Here is a 19,898-nt window from a genome sequence, read left to right as displayed (position 1 = left end):
TCCTGCCATGCCGGGCTCGCGTCACCCCGACGTCTCCGTGCGGTGGCCGGGGAAGCCACCGGCAGCCTGGACCCTGCGTCCCCTCCCGGCTCGGGATGCGCGGGAACGCCTGCGGCAGGCCTCGTCCTGCAGCCCCCCGTGAATCATCGGGGAGCTGAAGCTGTGTCTGGGTGACAAAATATTGCCTTTCACAGGGCTTGGTTGGGGTTGGGGTTGGTTTGGGGGTTTTTTTTGCAGTGCTGGCTTGGCATTGATCATTTGTGCTCCGAACGAGCGCATCATTCACAGTTATTTTTACTCTCAACCTCCAGTATTTTAGCTGGGGCTGCGGTGACTCCCTTAGCATCTCAAAGCAAAAAAGGGCAAAATTCAGCTCCAGAAATCAGGGGCTGGATGATATTAGAGACAAGCAGGCTTTGCTGAGTATCGCAGCCGGGACCTCCTGGCCTCCCCACCCCGCGGCTCGGGAAGGATCTGCTGTTACAGGGTGCTGGGGAGCTGGCCCTGCCGCACCCATCCCGCACCGTTTTCACACCCCGACCCTGCGCCTCTTCCCTCCAGCCCTGCGGCCAGCTCGAGGATCTGTACAAATCTATTAGTTACTTTCTTTCGGAGCAGCACCTGCGCTGCTCATCCGCCGCTGGGGGACTGCCCAAGGTCAGCGGCCGCGGCACCGGGGTGGCCACCTTCCTGACCAAACCCGGGAGCAAACGCGGAGGGGACACGCGGGCAGGCGGTGGCTTTGCTGAGCCGCCACTTTTGCCACGTTTTTTGGGTCTGAAGGTTTCACCTGGAGACAAGCAGCCCCCGCCCTCCCAGCGCTGACAGGCTCTCAGCATCCCCGACCTTGCTGGGATAAAATTAGCCATTTCACTTTGAATTAAAGACAGTTCAGCTGAAAGCAACCCGAGTGGTTCATTTCAAAGACGTCAAATGGCAGCGTTTCCTTTTTTGTCTGCGATCGGGGAGGGGAGGGTCCTTCCAGCCAGCGCCTGGTGACAATGACATTGATTTCCTAGACCTTTTGGCATGGCCAAATCCGTATTTTTAGCTGGGGGAGAGAAAAAAATAAATCACGAGTCAAAAAAATGCTTTTCCCTGCCCTGATGGGAAGGGGAAGGGGATGAAAGCCTTCGCTGCTGAAGGTGGCGGATGAGGAGGGCTCGCTGCCCACCGCCCTCGGCCCCGGAGCGGAGCTGGGGATGCGCCGGAGGAGCCGCTGCTGCATCCTCGTGGGGCGCATTCTGGGCGCTGCCCCCCACAGCCCCTGCCCCTGGGCTGGGAGCCCCCCGCAGTGGGGTGCCATGGCAGGGGCAGGCGGGACCCCCGCGCCCAAGGGATCCATCCCCTCGGCATCCCCTGCAGCCATTTATCTTCCAGGGCAGGCACTGCCTTCATCGTTCCTTCTCTGCCTCCTCCTCCTCACTCTCCCCCACCCTGTTCTCATTTCCCCAAGAAGACTTTAATGAAATCTGCCCTTAATTAAATCCACATTCATTTGCATAATTACCAGGAAATTGAAATTAGCCTGTGGACGTGGCTGGAATACACTTGGCATCAGGCAGCCCTGCCTGTTTGGAGGGGGCCACACTGAGGGCAGCTGGGTCCCCTCCCACCCATGGGTGCTGCCACCCTGCCCCACAGCCCCTTCCCTCCCGCCCCGGGGTGACCACAGCAGCCGGGCATGAGGGGACGGGGTGGAAGTGGGGGGCAGTGAGTGCCAGGCCATGGCAGGGCAAAGACTGGCAGCCCCCCGCCCGCCCGCGGCTGCACAAGCAGCATCATGTTTGTTTTATTTTAAAAAAAAGTCTTCACCACCATTGAGAATTTTTTTGTTGCTTTTATGACTATGTATTTTGTCATTTTTTACGGTTTTAGTGTTTGGTTGTTTTTTTTTTTAATCCTTTTCAACAGTGACAAACTGAGGTAACGTCTGTGACACTACAGCCTCTCCTACGGGAAGAAGGTCCGAAACCCGACAGCCGAGGGAACTGGAAATAAAAACCCGACAACCTACCGACACAGCGACCTCGACAGGAACAGAAATCACACCTGGGCACCCCCCCGCGGGACAGACCGCCTGGGGAGGTACAACCGAGCCCTCCCGGGGGCGGCCGGGATCCCTTATCTACATTATTGCACGAAAGATCGAGGACATCGAGGGACCTAAGGCAAAAAGGAGAAAAAACCGCGCCTAGCGTCTCTACATCGGGGCAATGCTACTTCTAAAACCGGCCCTCGGCCCTGGCACCGCGGGCGGGCGGCGGGCAGGGGTGGGTGCCGCGGGGACGGGGGGGCAGCGGCGGAGGCGGGGGGGGCCGGCTGGGCACCCGCCTGCTGTGTAAACTGCTGCTGCTGCTGCTGCTGAATAGCGTTATAGCCCTTTGTGCGGGAATTGGGGGGAACGGGGGGGTCCCCACGGCACCCACCCGATGGGAGGGAAGCCCAAACTGTGCCAGGGCTTGGGCGCTGCCACTTTGAGGTGCCCCCCAGCCTCCCCATCCCGGCAGCCCTGGGTGCCTGAAACCAGGACGGGAGTTGTGACCCCCCCACACACCCCATGACTTTGTCACTAAGAGGCCACTGGGCCACCAGTGGCTCCTGCTGCCACCACCCTGCCTCTTCGCAGCCAGCCCCAGGGGGATTTACCCCACTGCCTCCTCCCCGCCAGCCCCAGGGGAGGGTAACCGGGGTTTGGGGAAGGGGTGACAGCAAGGAGGGGTGGTGGGGACAGCACAGGGACCCATGCGGGCTGTCGGGAGGCTGCTTGAAGCCCCCTGCCCTGCACCCCAGGTTGTGCAGACCAGCCTGGAGATCCCCCACCACCACCTTTTCCAGTCTCTGGGTACAAAAAGTCTGTGGAGGGGACAAGGGGACACCACCACGGCAGAGCCAGCCCAGCCCCCAGCATCCGACCTGCCGGACAGGCGGCACCGCGGCCGCTGGCCGAAGCCCGGAGCACAGCTCCCGGCCAGGAGGGGACCGGTCCCTCCAGCGGGGCAGGGCAGGGGGGACAGGGGCTGCCGGTGGTGGTGGCTGGGACGCACGACGACACACAGACAGGGACACTTGCTACATCGATGGCTGCCAGCACCTCCCACGACAGGGAGGCAACTGGGGCTGCCGGGGGTCCCGGGCTGCCGGTGACCCCCTGGCTCTCCCTCACCAGCCTGGCGTCCACCTCCCCATCCCTTCCCATGCCCCACCAGTGGGGTAGGGGCCGGTGGAAGGGGGCAAATCACCACCCCAAACCTCCCCAAAGGCCTCCTCCACAGTGCGGGGTCATCGGCCTTCCCCCGCACCAGCCAGGGGCCAAGCACAGGGTGGGGGAGAGCCGGGGGGTGCTGGCTGCCCCGGACCCCCCCACCCACACAGCACCCCCCGGCTCTTCCTCCCCGTATCGGGAGAGCCCTCCCTGTGTCACACAGGGGGGAGCCTTGGAGGGGGCAGCATGACCGTGGCAGGAGCTGGGGGCACCGATGTCCTCCCTGGCAGCGAGCGGAGCCCTTGGCCGGGCTCCCGCCGCCGGCCTCACCCAGGCAGGGTGGGGGGAATCAGCATCCTCAGCGCTACGGAGCGCAACCAGTTTTGTCCTTTTCTTCTTCGTTTTTGTTTCTTTTCTTTTTTTGCTTTGGGAGACCCAGAGCCTGGTCCCGGCTCGTGCCACCACCACCAGCAACACCCCCCATCCCTGTCCCCGGGGCCGGGGGACAGGACGGGACGGACGGGTGGCCGCCATGTGCCACCCCGGCGCCGTCAGACGCAGATCTCTATTGCTGTGGCCAGGACCATCTGCCCTTTGCCTTTGTCCTGCCGTCCGTCTGTCCTGCTCGCCGTGCCCGGGGGAGCCGTGCTCGGCTCGGAGCCGCGGGGTCCGCTCCCTTCGGTCAGGACGGTCCTCTTGAGCGGGGCGGGGGTGCAGGAACCGGCCGCCTCGTGGCGGTGGGGACCGGCCGGGAGCTTGTCCCCAGCGTGCTTGCGGGAGCGGTAGGAGGGCCGGCGCCGCACCTCGGCCATCAGGTCGCACTTGATGAAGTAGAAGACCTCCTTGACGGGACAGCGCTTCTCGGGGTCGAGGGCCAGCAGGCGCTGGAACATGCGCAGGGCGCTGTCCGTGAAGCGCCGCCACTGCGAGGGCAGCCCCCCCAGCCGCCCCTTCTGCCACCGCACAAACTCCTCGAAGAAAGCGTCGGAAGCCGCCGCCGCCTCCCAGGGGAAGTTCCCGGTGAGGACGCAGAAGATGAGCACCCCGAAAGCCCAGACGTCGATGCTGGTGTCCACGGCGAAGCCCTCCGCCCGGCCGGCTTGGCAAACCTCGGGCGCCGTGTAGGGGATGGTGCCGCTGATGCGCTTGACCCGGCAGCCCACCTTGCGGGTCATGCCGAAGTCGGCCAGTTTGATGCGGCGGCAGTCGCGGTCGAAGAGCAGGACGTTCTCCGGTTTGATGTCCCGGTGCACCAGGCTCTTGCTGTGCATGTAGTCGAGGGCCAGGCCCAGCTGCTGCACGCAGCGCTTCACCAGCTCCTCGGGGAGCCCCACCTGCGGGCGTGGGGACACAGCGTCAGCTCCCCGCCACCGAACCCCGCGGTGATCCCTCCCAGCTCGGGGACGCCATACTGGTATGTCAGTACATGCCCAACACGGTCACGGCTGCTTTTATCTGGGGTGTTCTCTGCGGCAGGGAGATAGGTGGTGGGTCCCAGGCCACCCTAGGGAGGGGTGATGGGTCTCAGGATCTCCAGGGGATGGGTCTCAAGACAACCAGGGGATGGGTGATGGGTCCCAGGCCACCCCAGGGATGGGTCCCAGACCATTACAGGGACAGGTGATGGGTCCTGGGCCACCCCAGGAGGTGGGTGATGGGCCTGAGGCCACCCAAGGGACAGGTTATGGGTCCAAGGCCACCCAAGGGATGGGTGATGAGTTCAAGGCCACCCAAGGGACAGGTGATGGGTCCAAGGCCACCGAAGGGACAGGTGATGGGTCTCAGGACACCCAATGGACTGGTGATAGGTCTGAGGCCATCCAAGGGATAGGTGATGGGTCTCAGGACCCCCAGGGGATGGGTGATGGGTCCAAGGCCACCCAATGGATGGGTGATGGGTCTCAGGACACCCAAGGGACAGGTGATGGGTCTGAGGCCACCCAAGGGACAGGTGATGGGTCTCAGGACACCCAAGAGATGGGTGATGGGTCCCAGACTTGCTTGTGTTGGGGTCAACCCATACAGGGATGACGGGTCCCCATGCATGGGGCCCCTCCCACACAGCCACCAAAGCACAGCAGCAGCTTTGCTCATGCCCTGGGCATACTGAACCCCTACACCCCAAAAAGGCTCCCGTGGGAGGGGCGGGGGCTCCCACCTGCGGCGGGATGATGTCGAAGAGGTCCCCACCGGGGGCATACTCCTGAGCAAAGACATAGCAGTCCTCAGTCTCGAAGACCACATCGAAGACCTTGATGATGAAGGGGCTGGAGGAGAGCGTGTTGGTGATGCTGAACTCCCGCAGGAAGTTCTTCAGCTTCGTCTTGCTCTTGTTGACGAACTTCAGGGCCATCTTGGTGCCTGTGGTGGACAGGGGATGGGGGTGAGCCCAGGGCACGGTTGGGACATGCTGGGCACCCCTCTCCCAGCGCAGCTGCGTCCCCCGTGCCCCCCCACCCTCCCCACTCCCCTCACCTGTGCTTTTGTGGGACACCAGGTCCACCTTGCCGTAGGTGCCCTTGCCGAGCTCGCGGATGAGGTCGTAGTGCTTGCTGATGTCGGTGCCAGAGAGGGTGCGGATGGCCAGGGACTGCATGTCCTCGGTGATGAGGGGCACCCCGCAGCAGGCCAGCTTGCGCGACGGCTCTTGCTCAATCGAACCCGCACTCATGGCTGCACTGCAAGGCAGAGGCACGTCACTGCTTTTGGTGGGTGCTGCAAAGTCACCGCACCCCATCCCGTCCCACCCCATCCCCGGAGCTGGGAGCCATGGCGCCTTGCAGAGGGGCACCGGGCTGCTTGGGGTGGTGCCGAGCAGCACCCACTGGGTGCCACCCCTCTGTTCCCAGGGGCCACCAACCCAATGGCTCTGGAGAGGATGCTCCAGCCTCTGCAGGGGCAGCTGTGGGGGGCAGTGGCCCCTGTGCCTCCAACTTGGGGGGATATCTGGGGGCCAAGTGAGGGCGGGGACATGGGGACACACACACACGTTTCCTCAGCCCTGGTGTGTTCACAGCCACTGTGCAGGATGGGAGCTGAGACCCTTTGGGGCTCCCCACTGCTGCCGCAGTCCCCAGTGGGGACCCCAGGAGCCACTCCTGTCCCCTCCACCCTCTTGCCTTCGCAGAGCACTGCAGCCCCCTCCAGCGCCCAGCCCGCCTGCAAGCCGTGACGCTCCGGAGCGGGGCCAGGGCCATGCTGCAGGCACCAAATGGGACACGATGGCTCTGCAGCAAATCACCCCGCCATATGCCTCTGCCCATCCATCGGCACCGACACTCCGCTTTCCCCTACCAGGGCACTAGACACTCTGGTGCAACAGCACACGGACATCAGCGCCAATGTTCCTCACACCCAACAAACCAGCAGCGTTTTTTCCTCGCCCTGGCCACCTCCACAATGAGTGTCAAGCTTGAACTCACCCGCCACACTGCCGCAGCAGCGAAACCACCCCAGGGTCTCCTCTGATGTCCTGAGGACGCTGCATCGCCCTCCCTCATCCCCAAGAGCACAAACCCAGCGCCTCACCCAGCCGCCCCACGCTGCAAGCGCACACGAGAGCGCAGCACCATCGTCCTGCGCAGAGCGAGCCCCGAGTAGAGACACAAGCCCCCCAGGGCCGGTGGGTACCTCAGCAGATAAATCCGGCTGCTTTTGGTTTTGTAGCAGATGATTGACAAAAATCATGGGACAACAGTCGAGCGGGCGCTGGTTTATATTTAGATTTTTAATGCAGCGTCTCACCGGGGGGAAAAAAAACTCCCGCTCAAAATGAATCCCGCTTGCCTCCAGGACCAACGGCACCCGGGGGTCTGATCGGCACCGGGACAGAGCCGGGAACACGGGCAGCCGGGGACACAGCGCGGGCGCTCGGCGGCTGCAGCCGTGGGTGTTTCGCGGGCAGCGAGCCCACGGCTGCTGAAGACAGAGGCTGAGAGCGGCCCCACTGGAGGGTGCGCACGAGCCACCCCCCATGGGAGGGAGCCCGGGCAATGCCCGCGGGCTGAGCCCTGTGCCACAGCCATGCAGGGGCTGCGGCAACCACCCCACACGGTGCTGGATGGGTGCCCCCGAAGCACCCCGGGGACAGGGTGCTGCCTGATGCACAAGGATCCTCCCAGCCCTTTCCCAACAAGGCCGAGCCTGATCTCCAACCTCTCCCTCCTTTCTTTCCACCATGGCGCTGCCTCTCATCCCAAAGCAGAGCGCAGCTTCTTAATTTATTTATTTTTTTTTCCTGGGAAGTTGGGCAAAAAATAGAAAAGGAACTTCAACATCATGATGTTCCAAAAATGTAACAGCTTGACTCATAAGATCTCCAAAGCAGCTCATCTCCATAGTGTTTTATTGGCCTCCTGGAAGAGGAGCACCATTTCAGCGTCTGGGTGCTGGAGGTGGAGGTGGATCAGCGCAGCAGCTCGATGGATGCATGACTAAAAACAGCTCCCAGCATCCTGCAAGAAGAACTCTGTCTACACTTGAACTTACAATCATGCTTGTCAATGTCTCTTAATTAACCGGTGTTGAAATGCAATTATTCAAGTCAGCAGAGTTGGGGTTTAAGGAAAAAAACCTGCTAGTGGGATGGGAGAGAGGAGGTGAAGGACTGATGGCTGCTTAAAAGAGCTCTCCAAGTCAAGGGCTATTCGCTTTCTCCCTTGGCTAAACCTGTTGGGTTTTCCAGGCAGCTCCGACCGGCAACTGAAAAACACCCGTCAGAAACGGGTGTCTCACCACAGCAGGTCCCCTGCCTGCTGCCTGCCTGCCACCTGCCAGGCTTTCACAGCCACGCCAGGGCTGCGGCTGCTGCGTTTGCGGTGCTTTATGGAGGAGGCAAACCTGCCGCGGAGCGGGTTGGCGGGGCAGGCGCGGGGCCGTGCTGCCGCGGACGCTGGTGGGGACACGGACACTGCTGGGATCCTGCCACGGTGCCCCCGTTACAGCCGGCTCGGTGCAACGCACCCCACTGTCGAGGCGAAGGGGAACACAGAGCCAACGCCGATCCCAGGGAAAACCAACCAGTTGATGGTGGGCAAAATACCAACGTACCAAGGCCAAAAAAAGTGTAAACGCAGAAATTTTCATTAAAAATTGAAATACTTTTGAAAACATGTTGGTTTTGATGTAAGCAGCAAAGTGGGGCAGCGGCGGGGAGAGGGAGCGAGGGCTCGTTTCCAGCTGGTTCTGCACACTCACGGGGATGGCGGGGGACGGGGCGCCCGTGCCAGCACAACAAGAGATGCTGCCAGCCCGGCATGGCCAGGGTCGAGGTCCCACGTCCTCGGCCCACGCCAGTCATGCCAATGCAACCACCCGTGCAGCCACATGTCGCATCAGGTCAAACCAGAGCAGAAACAGGGCCTTTTCCCAGCACACCAGCTCCTCTCCCGCCTCCACGGCTCAGCCCTGAAGCACGGTGGGGAGAGGAGCCAGCGCCGCGCCCGAAGGAAGCCAAAACCGCCTGGCTCAGTTGTTTTGGGTGTTCTTGAAGGAGCTTTTCAAAGCGGGGAGGAACAATGCGCATCCCGGCTGAGTCCTGGCGAAGGCCCCTGCAGCACGAGACCCCAGGCAACAGCAAAAGGGCAGTGAAGATGCTGCCAAGTGGCACCGGGACCCCGCCGCTCACCGCAGGTGGTTTGTGCCGTCATCTCCACATCCTGAACCGTTTCTCCTACTATTCAGACTAAAATTGTTCTCTGTTTAAGCTTCAGAACCATTTATCTCATTGAGTGAGGAGGATAATCCACCCACCTCTTCCTTGCTCCCTGGCAGGTATTTATAGGCAGCCACTCGTCTTCCGTCGGCAACTGCCGCTCCGCTCCCCAAACCTCCCTGGCTCCATCCCCAACACCGTGGAGCAGCTCCCGGGAGGGTGGCATCCCATATCCAGACCCCAACATCCCGTATCCAGAGCCCAGCACCCCACTGGGCACTGGGGCCGGCACCACCAACCCGCTCTCACCCTGACACCGCTCCCTGCAAGGGGATGCTTTCCCCTGCTCCGCATCCCGCTCCGCTGCACGCCCAGCCCTGGGCGCATCGGCTTTGCCAATAAGTAATTGCAAACTCATTAAGAGCTCATTGAGAGGAGCAGAGGCCGCCTGGGAGAGCTGCCCCAGGCACCTGGCAGAGGAGGCTGCTGGAGCAGCAGCTCCTTAAAAATTAAGAGGGGAAGGGGGAAAAAGTACCCTCCAGCCATGTCAGAGACTGACAAGTCAGGAAAACAACCCGGTTATTGAGTGGGGTTAAAGGAGAAATGTTTCGGGCTGAGCCCAACACAGGGGTCTCTACAGTGAGGCAGCATGCTGGAAGCCTGGCGAGGGGCCAGAACTCACACCCTGGGCTGTTCTGGGGCAAGGAATTGGGAAGATAAAGGGTAAAACCACACAGGACAGGGTTAGGGTCTCTACAAGACCCAGATTTCTCTTTAGAGAGCAGGGAAATGAGAAATCCCCAGCAGCGGGGCGGGCGCAGGCACACGCTGCTCTGCCCCTGCGGGTGCCCCAGCTGCACCACGTGTATTCTGCAGAGCTTTGATTTCCCCCCCCCCCCCAACGCCAAACCCTCCCACCGCTGTGACGCTCACTACAACAGCAGCGTGCTCATTAATGATGGTGTAATTGGCATTCGTTATTAGCAGTTAACACTGACTCCCCCCCCCCCGCAAGCCTGGCAGGCTGGAGGCCAAGCACCCGTCGGGAGGGAGCTCACTCCCTCCGCACCCTGGCTGGCGCCCAAACCTCCCCTATTTTCTCTAAACCACCCGCTGAGCTGGCAAAGTCATTTCCAAGCGAGCGCTTGGCCCTGCCGGGGCCGTGCCTGCTCCCGGCCCCCCACCCCTGGCACCACCCCGGTGCTGCCCCGACCGGGTGCCGCCGGGGCTCGGGGGGCTCGGCCGTGCCCTGCGCCGAGCTGCTGCTTCCCAGCGCCCCACTCCATTTCCAGCCTCCGCCACCTCCGCTCCCACCTGACCCCGTTCTGGGGACATCCTCTCCTCTCCTGCGTGCCGCTGGGACCCGCCGGCGCGAGGCGTTATTAGCTGCGCTTCCCAGGGGCAGCGGCACGCCGGCGCCCAGGGAGGGCTCGCAAAGGCACCTTGGCCTAACAAGGCCGACGTCTCCGCGGACATGGAGGAGGGAACAGGCATCTCGTGGGGGCTCCGAGCCACGGGTACCCGCTGTGTCCGGACACCCTGCAGCCACATCGGCCCTCCGCCCAGGCCGGCCGCTGCCGCCCACCCCACCAAAAGCAGCAAAACGTGCGTGGGGAGAGGGTCCCTTTGCCCACACACCACCCTGGGGCCGTCCAAAGCCGCTCAGGACAAGCCGAGCGTGTCCGGGAGGCGGCTGGTCGCGCACGGCGCAGGGAAACCGGCCAGCAGCTGCAGGTGGGCAGCATTTCAAGAAGAGCCCCTCTGCCAGCACCCCGCTACCCAGGAGGAGCAGCCACCCCCCAAAGAGGCGCTGGAAGGGGCACATCTCCCATGTCGCCTCGCTGGCTCCGTGGCAGTGGGAAGGTGCTGGGAAACGCTCAAGCGCCGCTTGCACCATGAGCCTGAACCAGCACCAAACCTCCACCAAAGCACCCGCAGCAACCGTGACATCCCAGTGCTCCCAGTCTGGGACATTTCTCTGCACGATGGCACTGAATTCCCAGTTATCCGGAGTTTCTCATACCAGCTCCTTGCCAGGACCGGAGCAGACTGCCCAGCACCAGGATCAGCTTTGGCAAAGCCGACAAAGCCGCCGAAACGCGCGGGCTCCCAGTCGCCGGGAGCCGCTCTCCCGGGGGGGTGTCTCAGCTGCAGGGCAGGGTCAGGCCCCGCCACACCCATCCGTAGCATTCCCTGTAGCAGGAACCGTTTCCCATCCCGGCCATGAGCCTGTGACAAGCTTCTTCAGCCTTTGGCCCCAGGATTGAGGTTTCACAGGCAAATTTGGGAAGAGCAAATAAAGCAGCACCCGGACTCTCTCCTCCGACAGCTCTCGCCATCCTCCCGAGGGACGTGTGGCAGCCGCTCCCCAGGGAGCCACCGCTCTCCCCTCCCGCCGCCATCCTCCGGGCCCTCCACACTGCTCTCCCAGTGCTGCCGGCAGGATTTTCCCTGCCTTCATCTGCACCGCGCCGTCTCCGTCCATCGGCCCCCGACAGCAGGACCTTGGCTGCCTTTCAGCGCTTCGGCCTCCCGGGATTTTTCCTGATGAGCAGGATGGCTTCGTTAGGACCTCAGCTACTCCAGCCTCCAGCTCCTCCCGCCTTCGCCGCCGGCACCGGGGATTTATGATTACTTCATTGTTTGATTGGTTTCATCAGCCTGTCATCATCTCCCTCCCAAAACTCTTCCACCAGCGCCGGCAGCGTCGCACGTTTGGGATCTGCAAAGACAAACGCCCCGAGCGGCACCTGCCCGTCGCCCGCTCGGCCCCCACGGGCAGGGCCCACCGGCCCCTCTCGCTCTCGGGGGCAGCGGGGCGCGTCACCCTGCTGCAAAAATCAGCCCCGTCTCCGCTCCGAGGGGCCTCGCGGCCTTTATGCGCGGCCCCGCGTGGGACCCTCATGGCTGGAGCTGCTGGAACCCCCCAGCATCGCCCCGGCAGCCCCCGCCTCAGCCCCGGCTCCCACCGAGGGGGATGCTCCCACCTGTCCCCGACCTCGCCTTCGCCCCCGTGTCCCCCCAGGCAGCCTGTCCCCCCCGCAGCACCCCGGGCAGGGCATGGAAACAGCCCGCTCAGGGTCACGCCGAGAGCCCGCCGGGCACACGGGCACCCAGCTCCGAGGCTTCGCCTCCCGGCAGCCGACACCCCAACGCCAGCGCTGAGGGGTGGCGAGACCGAATCGCCCCAGCCCCCCGCGCCGCTCGCCTGTCCCCGAGCTGCGGCAGGACACGCGGCTGGCGTCGCCCGCCCGCGGCCACCGCGCCAGCGAGGCCGGACCTGGAGGAAAGTGGGTCACACTCCCCCTTCCCCAGCCGCAGCCGGCGAGAGGCTGCGCGGGCTGGAGGCCGGCTCCTGCACCCGCACCCGCGCTGGCAGCGAGGGGGGACGAGGGGGGATGACAGCTGAGGGGGGATGACGAGGGGACATGGCCTGAGCTGCCCCCAAGGCCACCTCTCACCCGCTCTCCCCTCCCTGCTCCCCTTCCCCTGCTTCCAGCCGCCTTCCATCGCAGCGCATCCTTCCAGAGCCACCCCCCCCACCCCGCCAAATTCACCGGGACCCTCTTTCTCCTTCGGAAGCCGGCCCCGGGGCCAGCGCAGGGCTCCGAGGGCACAAGCCCCCCGGTCGCCCCACCGTCCCCCCACCCGGCCCCCGGCGCCGCTCCGGCACAAACTCCTCTCAAGTGTGACTCACGCCGCTTCCGTCTCCGGCCCCGAGTTTGTCCCCGCCGCCGCAGGGCCGGGGCCGGGCCGGGGCGCAGGTGGCAGCGGCCGGAGCGGGGACCCGGCGGGGCGGGAGGGGGGCGGCCGCCGGCGGGACCCCGCGCTCCTGCCGGGGCGGCGGCCGAGCCCCCGGGGGCAGCACCCGCAGCGCCCCGGCGATCCCCCCCCGGCTCTGCGGGGAGCGGCGGGAGACGACCCCCCCCATTCATCCCGGAGCCCCGGTTGTACCGTGATGGTTATTTCGGCTGGCGGGGACCCGCCGCGGTCGCCCCCCCCCCTCCCTGCCGCTCCCGGCGCCGTGCGGGCAGACAAAAGGGCGGCCCCGCCGCGCCCGCCACAAAGGCGCGGGCCGGTACCGGAGCGGGCGGCGCCCCCCGCGCCCCCTCCCCTCCCCACCGCCGCCGCCGCCTTACCGGTGGGGCGAGCCGCCGCGCCCCGTGCTCGGCGGGAGAGGAGCCGCCGCCGCCCGCCCCCCGCGCGGGGCCGCGCCGCGCCGCTCGCCGCCCGCACCGCCGGGCTCATGCCGCGGCCCCGCCGCCGCCGGAGGAGCGGAGGGAGCGGAGCGGAGCGCGGCGCCCCCCCCGCCCCCCCCCCCCCGGCAGGGCAGCGCCGCCACCGCCCCCCGCACCGCCCCCCGCACCGCCCCGCGCTCCGCCCGGCACCGGCACCGCCCCGGGGAGGGGGGGGGGGCAGAAGGGGGGGCGCCGCCGCCGTTGCCCCGGGCGCTGGCGGCGGTGCGGGGGGCTCCCCGGTCCTGTGCCCCCCCCCCCCCCCCCCAGCACCCGCACCCTTCCGGCCCAGGCCCACGCGGGGGTTGCGGGTGGGTTTACCGGCGGTACCGGGGCAGGAGCCGGGGGCCGCAGCTGAGGCGGCCGCCTCCCCGCTGGCCTTCGGGGCTCCGGCACCACGGGGTTCGGCCCCAAGAGCCCCCCCCGGGGGGGACGGCGGGGAGCAGGGGCTGGGGCAGGTTCCTCTGCAGTTCCCACGCGGGGATGGGGCTCCTCACCCCGTCCCCACCCGACTCGTCACTGCAGGCAGCAACACCATAGTCCAAGCCTGGAACATCTGGGGTTCAACGTCGGGAATGTCCTTGCGCAGGGCCACATCCTGCTGCGGGCCGGTTACCGCCCCCCCACCCACCCCCCGCGACTTGGTGTCTCTTCTCCTTCAGCGCGGGTGATGCCCACCGTGGCGTGGGCTCACCCCTCCGAAGTGCCACCCCGAACATGTGTGGGACACGTGGCGTCCCCCCCTCCGAAGTGCCACCCCGAACATGTGTGGGACACGTGGCGTCCCCCCCTCCGAAGTGCCACCCCGAACACGTGCGGGACACGCGGTGTCCCCCCATGCTCTCATGGTGGCGGGACCGTCCGGACCGTGCCAGGGAAAGCCGGCCGAGGCAGACAGGCTTCCTTTCAGCCTCCTTAAAGTTTGGCAACATGTTCGGCAAGCGATGCCAGCACCGGGCACCGGGCACCGGGAGCTCCCGGGCACCCCCAGCTCAGGGGACGATGGCAGCTTTCCCGGAGGAAGGTGAGGGGTGGGCACCACGCTCCTCCTCGGAGCATCCCTGCGCACATCCAGTCTTTCCGGATTTCTTCCTGCACTTGCCGGGGCCGAGCAGGAACGTTTTAACACGCCACAACTCACTTTGGGGCTTCCTTGGCTCATAGCTGGGTGCCGGGTCCCTTCGCTTCCGCAACGCCGCTTTGAGCCGACCCACAGCCATGGGGCTGCCCCACGCTCCCGGGGGGACAGCGGGTTGTTCCCACGCACCGCGTGGGCTGTGCGAACTGGCTGTGCGGGACCGGGGCCGTCCCGCTGGCACCTGAACCCCCCGCTGCCAGGCGGGCAGGGGAGCCCTCACCACTGACTCACTGGCAGCTCTAATCCGCTTCCAGTCGAGCACACCGAGCAATTAGTCTTTTTATGAATGACTTTAAAACAAGAGGCTGAATCACATTCTGACACTTCTCTTTAATTCGGTGCCAGGCGCTGCTGTGACATTGCCACCCTTCTCCCGTCCGGCAGCCACCCGGGGCATCACTGGCCTTGTGTGTGGGCAGTGGGAGAGGCGGCTGTGGCTCACAAGCTCTTGCCAGTCCCCTCAATCCCCGCTCCACTCGCCGGTCCCTGCCACAGCTCCCAGCACCACAGCTCCCACGTATGGACCATCCCCACCAGGATGGGGGCATCCGCATGGCACAGGAGGAAAAATGCCGACCCCTGCATCACTGGAGCCCGGTGACCCAGCAAGGGCAGGCTGGAGGGGTGCTGGAGGGGTGCTGGAGGGGTGCTGGAGGGGTGCTGGAGGGGTGCTCAGAGAAGCCGCTGTGGGGCTGGGAAAGGGGTGGCAGCTTAGGGGTGAAGGTGCCAGGAACAGGAATGGTGTGGGAGATGGGGCAGAGCTGGGGTGCTCCCTGTGTTGCTGCGTAAGCAGGACACGGGCTGGTGAAAGCCACCACGGCCATCCTCGCGCGTCCCACTCCATCGGCTGCTGGGGATGGAGTGGGTCCCCCCCGTGTCCCTTCCCATGACACCTGCACAAGGCCCCGTGTCTCCGTGTCCCCTGCCTGCCCTTGCCATGCCGTCCCACAGCCACGGCTCCCCGGCTCCTCCAGCCTCCTGCTCGCTGCGGTTCGAGCTGCGCCTCTGAGCTCTCCTGCGCTCGCCCTATTTATAGCTCGGGGCTGTTTCTAGGTCAGGCGCGAGGTGCCAGTGCCCAGGAGCCTGCCTGGGGACCGTGGGGGGCTGCAGGGACAGCGGCACACCCCACACATGGCTCGGCTCCCGGTGCCACCACCCTGGTGTTGGAGGATGGGGCTGTGCCGTGCCCCAGGTACACAGAGGCTGAGCTGTCGGTGAGAGACCAGCCGGGCTGTGACAGGGCTCCATGGGGCTCAGCAGGGTTCTGTGGGGCTCCATGGGGCTCAGCAGGGCTCCATGGGGCTCCATGGGGCTCAGCAAGGTCTGTGGGGCTCCATGGGGCTCAGCGGGGCTCTGTGGGGCTCCGTGGGGGTCGGTGGCTCATTTTGCAGCTGCCAGGCTGCAGACCGGCACATCACCAGCACGTGGGTCACACACAGATTGAATAATAGTAACACCAATAGCACCAGTTAGTGTTTGCATCGAGCTTGTGGTCTTCAAAGCACTTAGAGAATATTAATAGCTAATTAAGATTTGTGAGATGAAAGGAGCTGGACCAAATATGTTTATCACCTAGCTCGATCCCAAACCCTGCGATGAGCCCACGGCTCCCCAAGGGACCACCAATGCCCCCGGGGATTTCTGCTCGGAGAGGAAATATCCTGGCTCGTGCCATGGGGATGTGCTCATGCAGGGCGGGCGGTGGGGAAATGACCTGAAAAGCCCCAAATATTTCTGACAAGCCCAATCCCCTCCAAATTCAGCAAGAAGGTCACTCATCCCTTCACCGTCACTTGGTCCCCCCCCGGCAGAGTGGGAGCCAAGAGGCCGTGCCCCGCAGAGCACGTGGGTCAGGGTGCCACGGCCACCCGCAGCCTGTCACGCTCCGGTGACATGAGCTAAAACCTGCCTGAAGATGCTGGCGGGGATGCTGGGAAGGAGCAGGCGGGGAGGGAAGGAGGAGGGCGATGCGGGAGCGGAGCACGCTGGGAGCCGCAGTGCCAGCGGAGGGGACACGCTCAGCCCGGGGAGCAGCCGGCGGCGTCTCCCAGCTGCTTTTGGATGTTTCCCCCCCGCCGCAGCACCCACCGAGCCCCGAATCCCCCTGCCCTGCTGCTGCGGTTAGGCCAGCCTCGCCGCTCGGCGCAGGCACCGGCGTGACCTTCGCTGCCCGCTGTCCGTTCCGGGTGGCTGGGGCTGCTCAACCCATGTCGGGGGGCCTGGGTGCCCCCCCGGTCCCTGGGGACAGAGCGCCCAGCCAGGGGGATTTCAAGGGGAAAGGGGGCTGGTGGGAGCTGGTTCCTGGAGCACTGGGGCTAAGTGCCCCCCACCTCGGTGGTGCCCCCGAGCAGGGTGCTGCCAGCCCTGCCTGGGGCTGCCAGGACAAGATTCCCAGCAGCTGCTCTCAAGGTCAGGGAGGAGATGCAGGCCCGGTGCCACGGGGCACAATCTGCAGCACGGCTGCGTAGTGGGGACACGCCAAGTTGGGGTGCTGCCTCTCCTCCTGCAGCCCCCCCAGGCCCCATCCCGTGCTTCTGGGGGGGACAGGATGGACCCAAGCCAGCCAGGAGGGAGGCACAGCACCCTGCATGCTGGCCCCCCAGCACAGGACCTGTGGCACCGTGTGCCTGCAGCCACTTGCAGGGAGCTTGGACGTGGTGTTGACTCTGGAGCATAATGATGACTATTCAGCTACTGGGTTGAAAGGAAAGAGTGAATTTCTTCTGAGAAGAAGCAAAGCGTGTTTCTTCATGGGGGAGGTGGGATTTGGGGGTGTGGCAGGGTCACGGCACTGTCCCGCTCCCACCCCTCATCTGGCTCTGAAGCTGCAGACACCAGCTGAATCTCTGCCGGGGGCTGCGGCACATCTGTGCCCACAGCTCCCACTTGCAGCATTTCCCGTTCCATCACCAAGGGGGGTCGAAGTAACAAGCGGGACCGACCCGGGAGCACAGGGAGAGCCGCAGGGCCTGCCCCGGCACCCCGACACCCCGGCCAGCCTGGCACCGTCCGGCACCGCGCACCTGCGGCCGCCTCCGCTCGCAGCCCGTTCTCCTGGCACCATCTAGCGAGGCTGCGGGGACAGACACGCTGCCGGCACCCACGCGCGTGGGCCCACACGCTCCCGCTGGCTCAGGGTGACAGGCCCAGGGCTAGGCGGTGGGTCGGTGGCAGAGCGGGGAGCACCTGGTGGGTCCCTCTGCCTGCACACCCCCCCGCGCCCCCCCCCCCGCCCAGGGGGACCCCACCCCAGTAGCTGCTGTGCTGGAGGTGGCGGGTGATGGCAGCCCTGTCCCCATGGGCTGGAGGCAGGTCCAGGGAAAGGCTGGGGGGGACAGGCTGGTGACAACCAGGGGGGTGCTGGGGGCTGGGGAGCCCCACCCAGTGCTGCCCACCTTGAAGCAGGGCAGGACGGGGAGAAGTCTCTGGGGACAAGCCACGGGTGTCCATCCCTTGCCATCTCCCTGCGCAGGGAGGGGTGGTCCCCATGGCCACCATGCAGGACCTCGGGTCACCACGCTGCCACTGTGGGCTCACCCCTCCCTGGCTGAGAACGCCAAACTCGTGCCACTTGTGGCACAGCACAGGCGGGATGCAGCTGGTCGGCTCCAAACCAGGGTCGGGCTGCGAGACGAGAGTCCCGAGGAGGCTCCGCACCCCTCTGCAGCACCCACACCCAAGGGCCCTCTCCCATCCTTGGTCCCATAGTCCCCCCCCCCCCACCTCCTGGAGCCTTCCCAGCTGGTGCTGAGCTTGTGGGCAGTGACTCACGGGAATTGAGACTCCAAAAAACATGATTTACACCAAAACAAATCCTACGGCTTCTTGCATGCCGGGAGGAAGGACAGACTGCCTGGACTGGCACGCGCCCACAGCCCAGCGATAGCCCTGCCTGGCCCCCAGCCTGGCACCGCCGCCCCCCCGGACCTCACCATGGGCAGACAGTGCTTATGGGGGGGGGGGGGGGTCCCGGCTGCGGCGGGGTGGGAGCTTTGGCCCAGGGCTGGTGGCGCGGGACAGGAGCTGGCAGTGGCTCAGTGCCACTGAGGAGCAGTTGGGCACACCATGTGCCGGCGTTCACACCTCACATCCCTGCCGGCTGCCTGGCTAATTCCGGCACCAGCACATTCGCCTTGGCTGCTGCTCAGCAGCGCGACGGGAGAAGAGCTTTCGGGGATGGGGGGAGGCAAGCGCCAGTGCTGCTGCCGGGAGGGCCAGGCCTTGGGGAGCCTCGTGGCCCTCCTTGGGGACCCCCCAACTGCCCTGATCCCCCAGCTAGCCTCTGCCCCAGGGGCAGCAGCAAGGCCTGGGGGCAGAGTCCAGCCAGGGACGCCCATTTGGATGAGCAGGAGCGGGTGGGATGGCTCCGGGATGCCGAGGGTTCACACACCACTGCCAACAGCCCGTTCCCATTGGCACACCGGCACCACTCGGCACGGCACGGCATGGCACGGGACACCCACCCCGTGCCCGGGAGAGCTGCCGCCGGGGAAGCACATGGTGGATGCGCACACGTGCTGTGCACGCAGCCTCTCCCCGGCACAGCGCCGGGCCCTGATCTCTGGCCAGGAGAGGATGCGTCTGCTCCAAGGGAAACTGCTTCACGGCCAAGGGAGGTGGCGATCATGCCAGGCATCATCCCCCAGCCCAGCTCGGTGCCGGGGTCCCACATCCCTCATGGGCTCACCGTGTGTCCCTACCAGCGGCGTGCTGCCCGACCGGACACTATGGCACTGACCTGTGCAGGTGCAGGGGCTGCAGCTCCTCTTTCTGGAAGCAGACGAAGCAGAAGGAATCCATTGCTCAACTCCGGTGGCCACCGTGCCTGGGCGAGGGGGACCACAGGCCAGGCAGCGCCGGAGAGGTGTTGGCATCTTCCTCCCCCACGCCAGTGCCGCCGGCGGCCGGAGGCTCACGCTCGCCCGCCCAGGGCCATGGTGTCAGGGAGCCCTTCACGCGGCTGGGCTGAGTGCTGGTGCTGGCTCCTCACCGTGAATGGAGGCAGCGCCAGGCTGTGCCATGTCCCACGTCGCCCTCGCTCCAGGGCCAGCAATGCCCAATGCCACCCCAGCACCCATTGTGCAGCCCAGCCAGAGGCAGCACCAGTCCTCAGGGGGTGTGGGCAGGAACCAGGGTTGGCATTGCCCACGCCGAGGGGTCCAGCAGGGCAGGATGAGGCCCCGGCCAAGCCCTATGGTGCTTCAGAGGCCAGTAGAAGCGGCTGCCCCTCTCTGGCACCCAGTGCCCATGTGGCACCGGACGGTGGTGGACGCAGAGGACAGTGCCCGCAGTGCTGCCAGGGAAAGTGTCCCCTGCGCAGGGGCCTGCAGCAGGTGGGGTCCGGCAGGGTCTGGCAGGATCCAGCAGAGTCTGGCAGGGTCTGGCAGGCAGGTGGCCGGGCCGGGAGCCCCACGCGCTCACGGAGGAAAGTTGTGTCGTCGGCGAGCTGCGGCTCCGCGGGGCTTGTCTCACCGGCAGAGCAGCCGCTCGCTCTGACAGCTAAACCAGCGTGCGAGTATTAATAGCTCCAGATTCATGCAGTGAGGCTGGGAAGTTAACTCCTCGGCTGCCGCCGCCGGCCCTGCCCAGGCTCCAGCTGCCCTCTCCCGGCTCCAGGCTGCTGCCTTGGGGTTTGCCAGCGCTGCAGCTGAGACCTGGCAAACTCAA

General features: G+C 65.4%; 1 protein-coding gene across 5 annotated transcripts; it reads right to left on the bottom strand.

The window, feature by feature from the left end:
• Positions 1-1,820: 1,820 nt before the first annotated feature.
• On the bottom strand, positions 1,821-19,716 carry SBK1 (SH3 domain binding kinase 1). Of its 5 annotated transcripts, XM_074841055.1 has the most exons (5): positions 12,998-13,112; positions 11,363-11,580; positions 5,681-5,878; positions 5,364-5,566; positions 1,821-4,539 (listed from the first exon to the last, which is right to left on the bottom strand). In XM_074841055.1, exons 3-5 carry the CDS (start codon positions 5,874-5,876, stop codon positions 3,757-3,759), a joined length of 1,182 nt encoding a protein of 393 aa, XP_074697156.1. In that variant the 5' UTR covers positions 5,877-5,878; positions 11,363-11,580; positions 12,998-13,112; the 3' UTR covers positions 1,821-3,756. The 5 variants fall into 5 exon arrangements, with proteins under 5 accessions (XP_074697156.1, XP_074697154.1, XP_074697152.1 ...); XM_074841053.1 differs by lacking the exons at positions 11,363-11,580; positions 12,998-13,112 and adding an exon at positions 18,970-19,716 and having other exon boundaries at positions 5,681-5,883; XM_074841051.1 differs by lacking the exons at positions 11,363-11,580; positions 12,998-13,112 and adding an exon at positions 18,970-19,716.
• Between the last annotated feature and the right edge of the window lie 182 nt (positions 19,717-19,898).

This window comes from Strix aluco, chromosome 15 (assembly GCF_031877795.1).
Source record: "Strix aluco isolate bStrAlu1 chromosome 15, bStrAlu1.hap1, whole genome shotgun sequence".
Lineage (NCBI taxonomy): Eukaryota > Metazoa > Chordata > Aves > Strigiformes > Strigidae > Strix > Strix aluco.
Note: the sequence above shows the minus strand (reverse complement) of the source record. Positions and strands in the feature narration are given on the sequence as shown.

Excerpts from the sequence above, each read along its gene's own strand:
- SBK1 (XM_074841051.1), bottom strand. The coding sequence starts at position 19,105 with ATGCCAACACCTCTCCGGCGCTGCCTGGCCTGTGGTCCCCCTCGCCCA. Across the intron at positions 5,567-5,680 it reads GGTGTCCCACAAAAGCACAG|GCACCAAGATGGCCCTGAAG; the intron begins GTGAGGGGAGTG and ends TGTCCACCACAG. Across the intron at positions 4,540-5,363 it reads TCGACATCATCCCGCCGCAG|GTGGGGCTCCCCGAGGAGCT; the intron begins GTGGGAGCCCCC and ends CCACGCCCGCAG.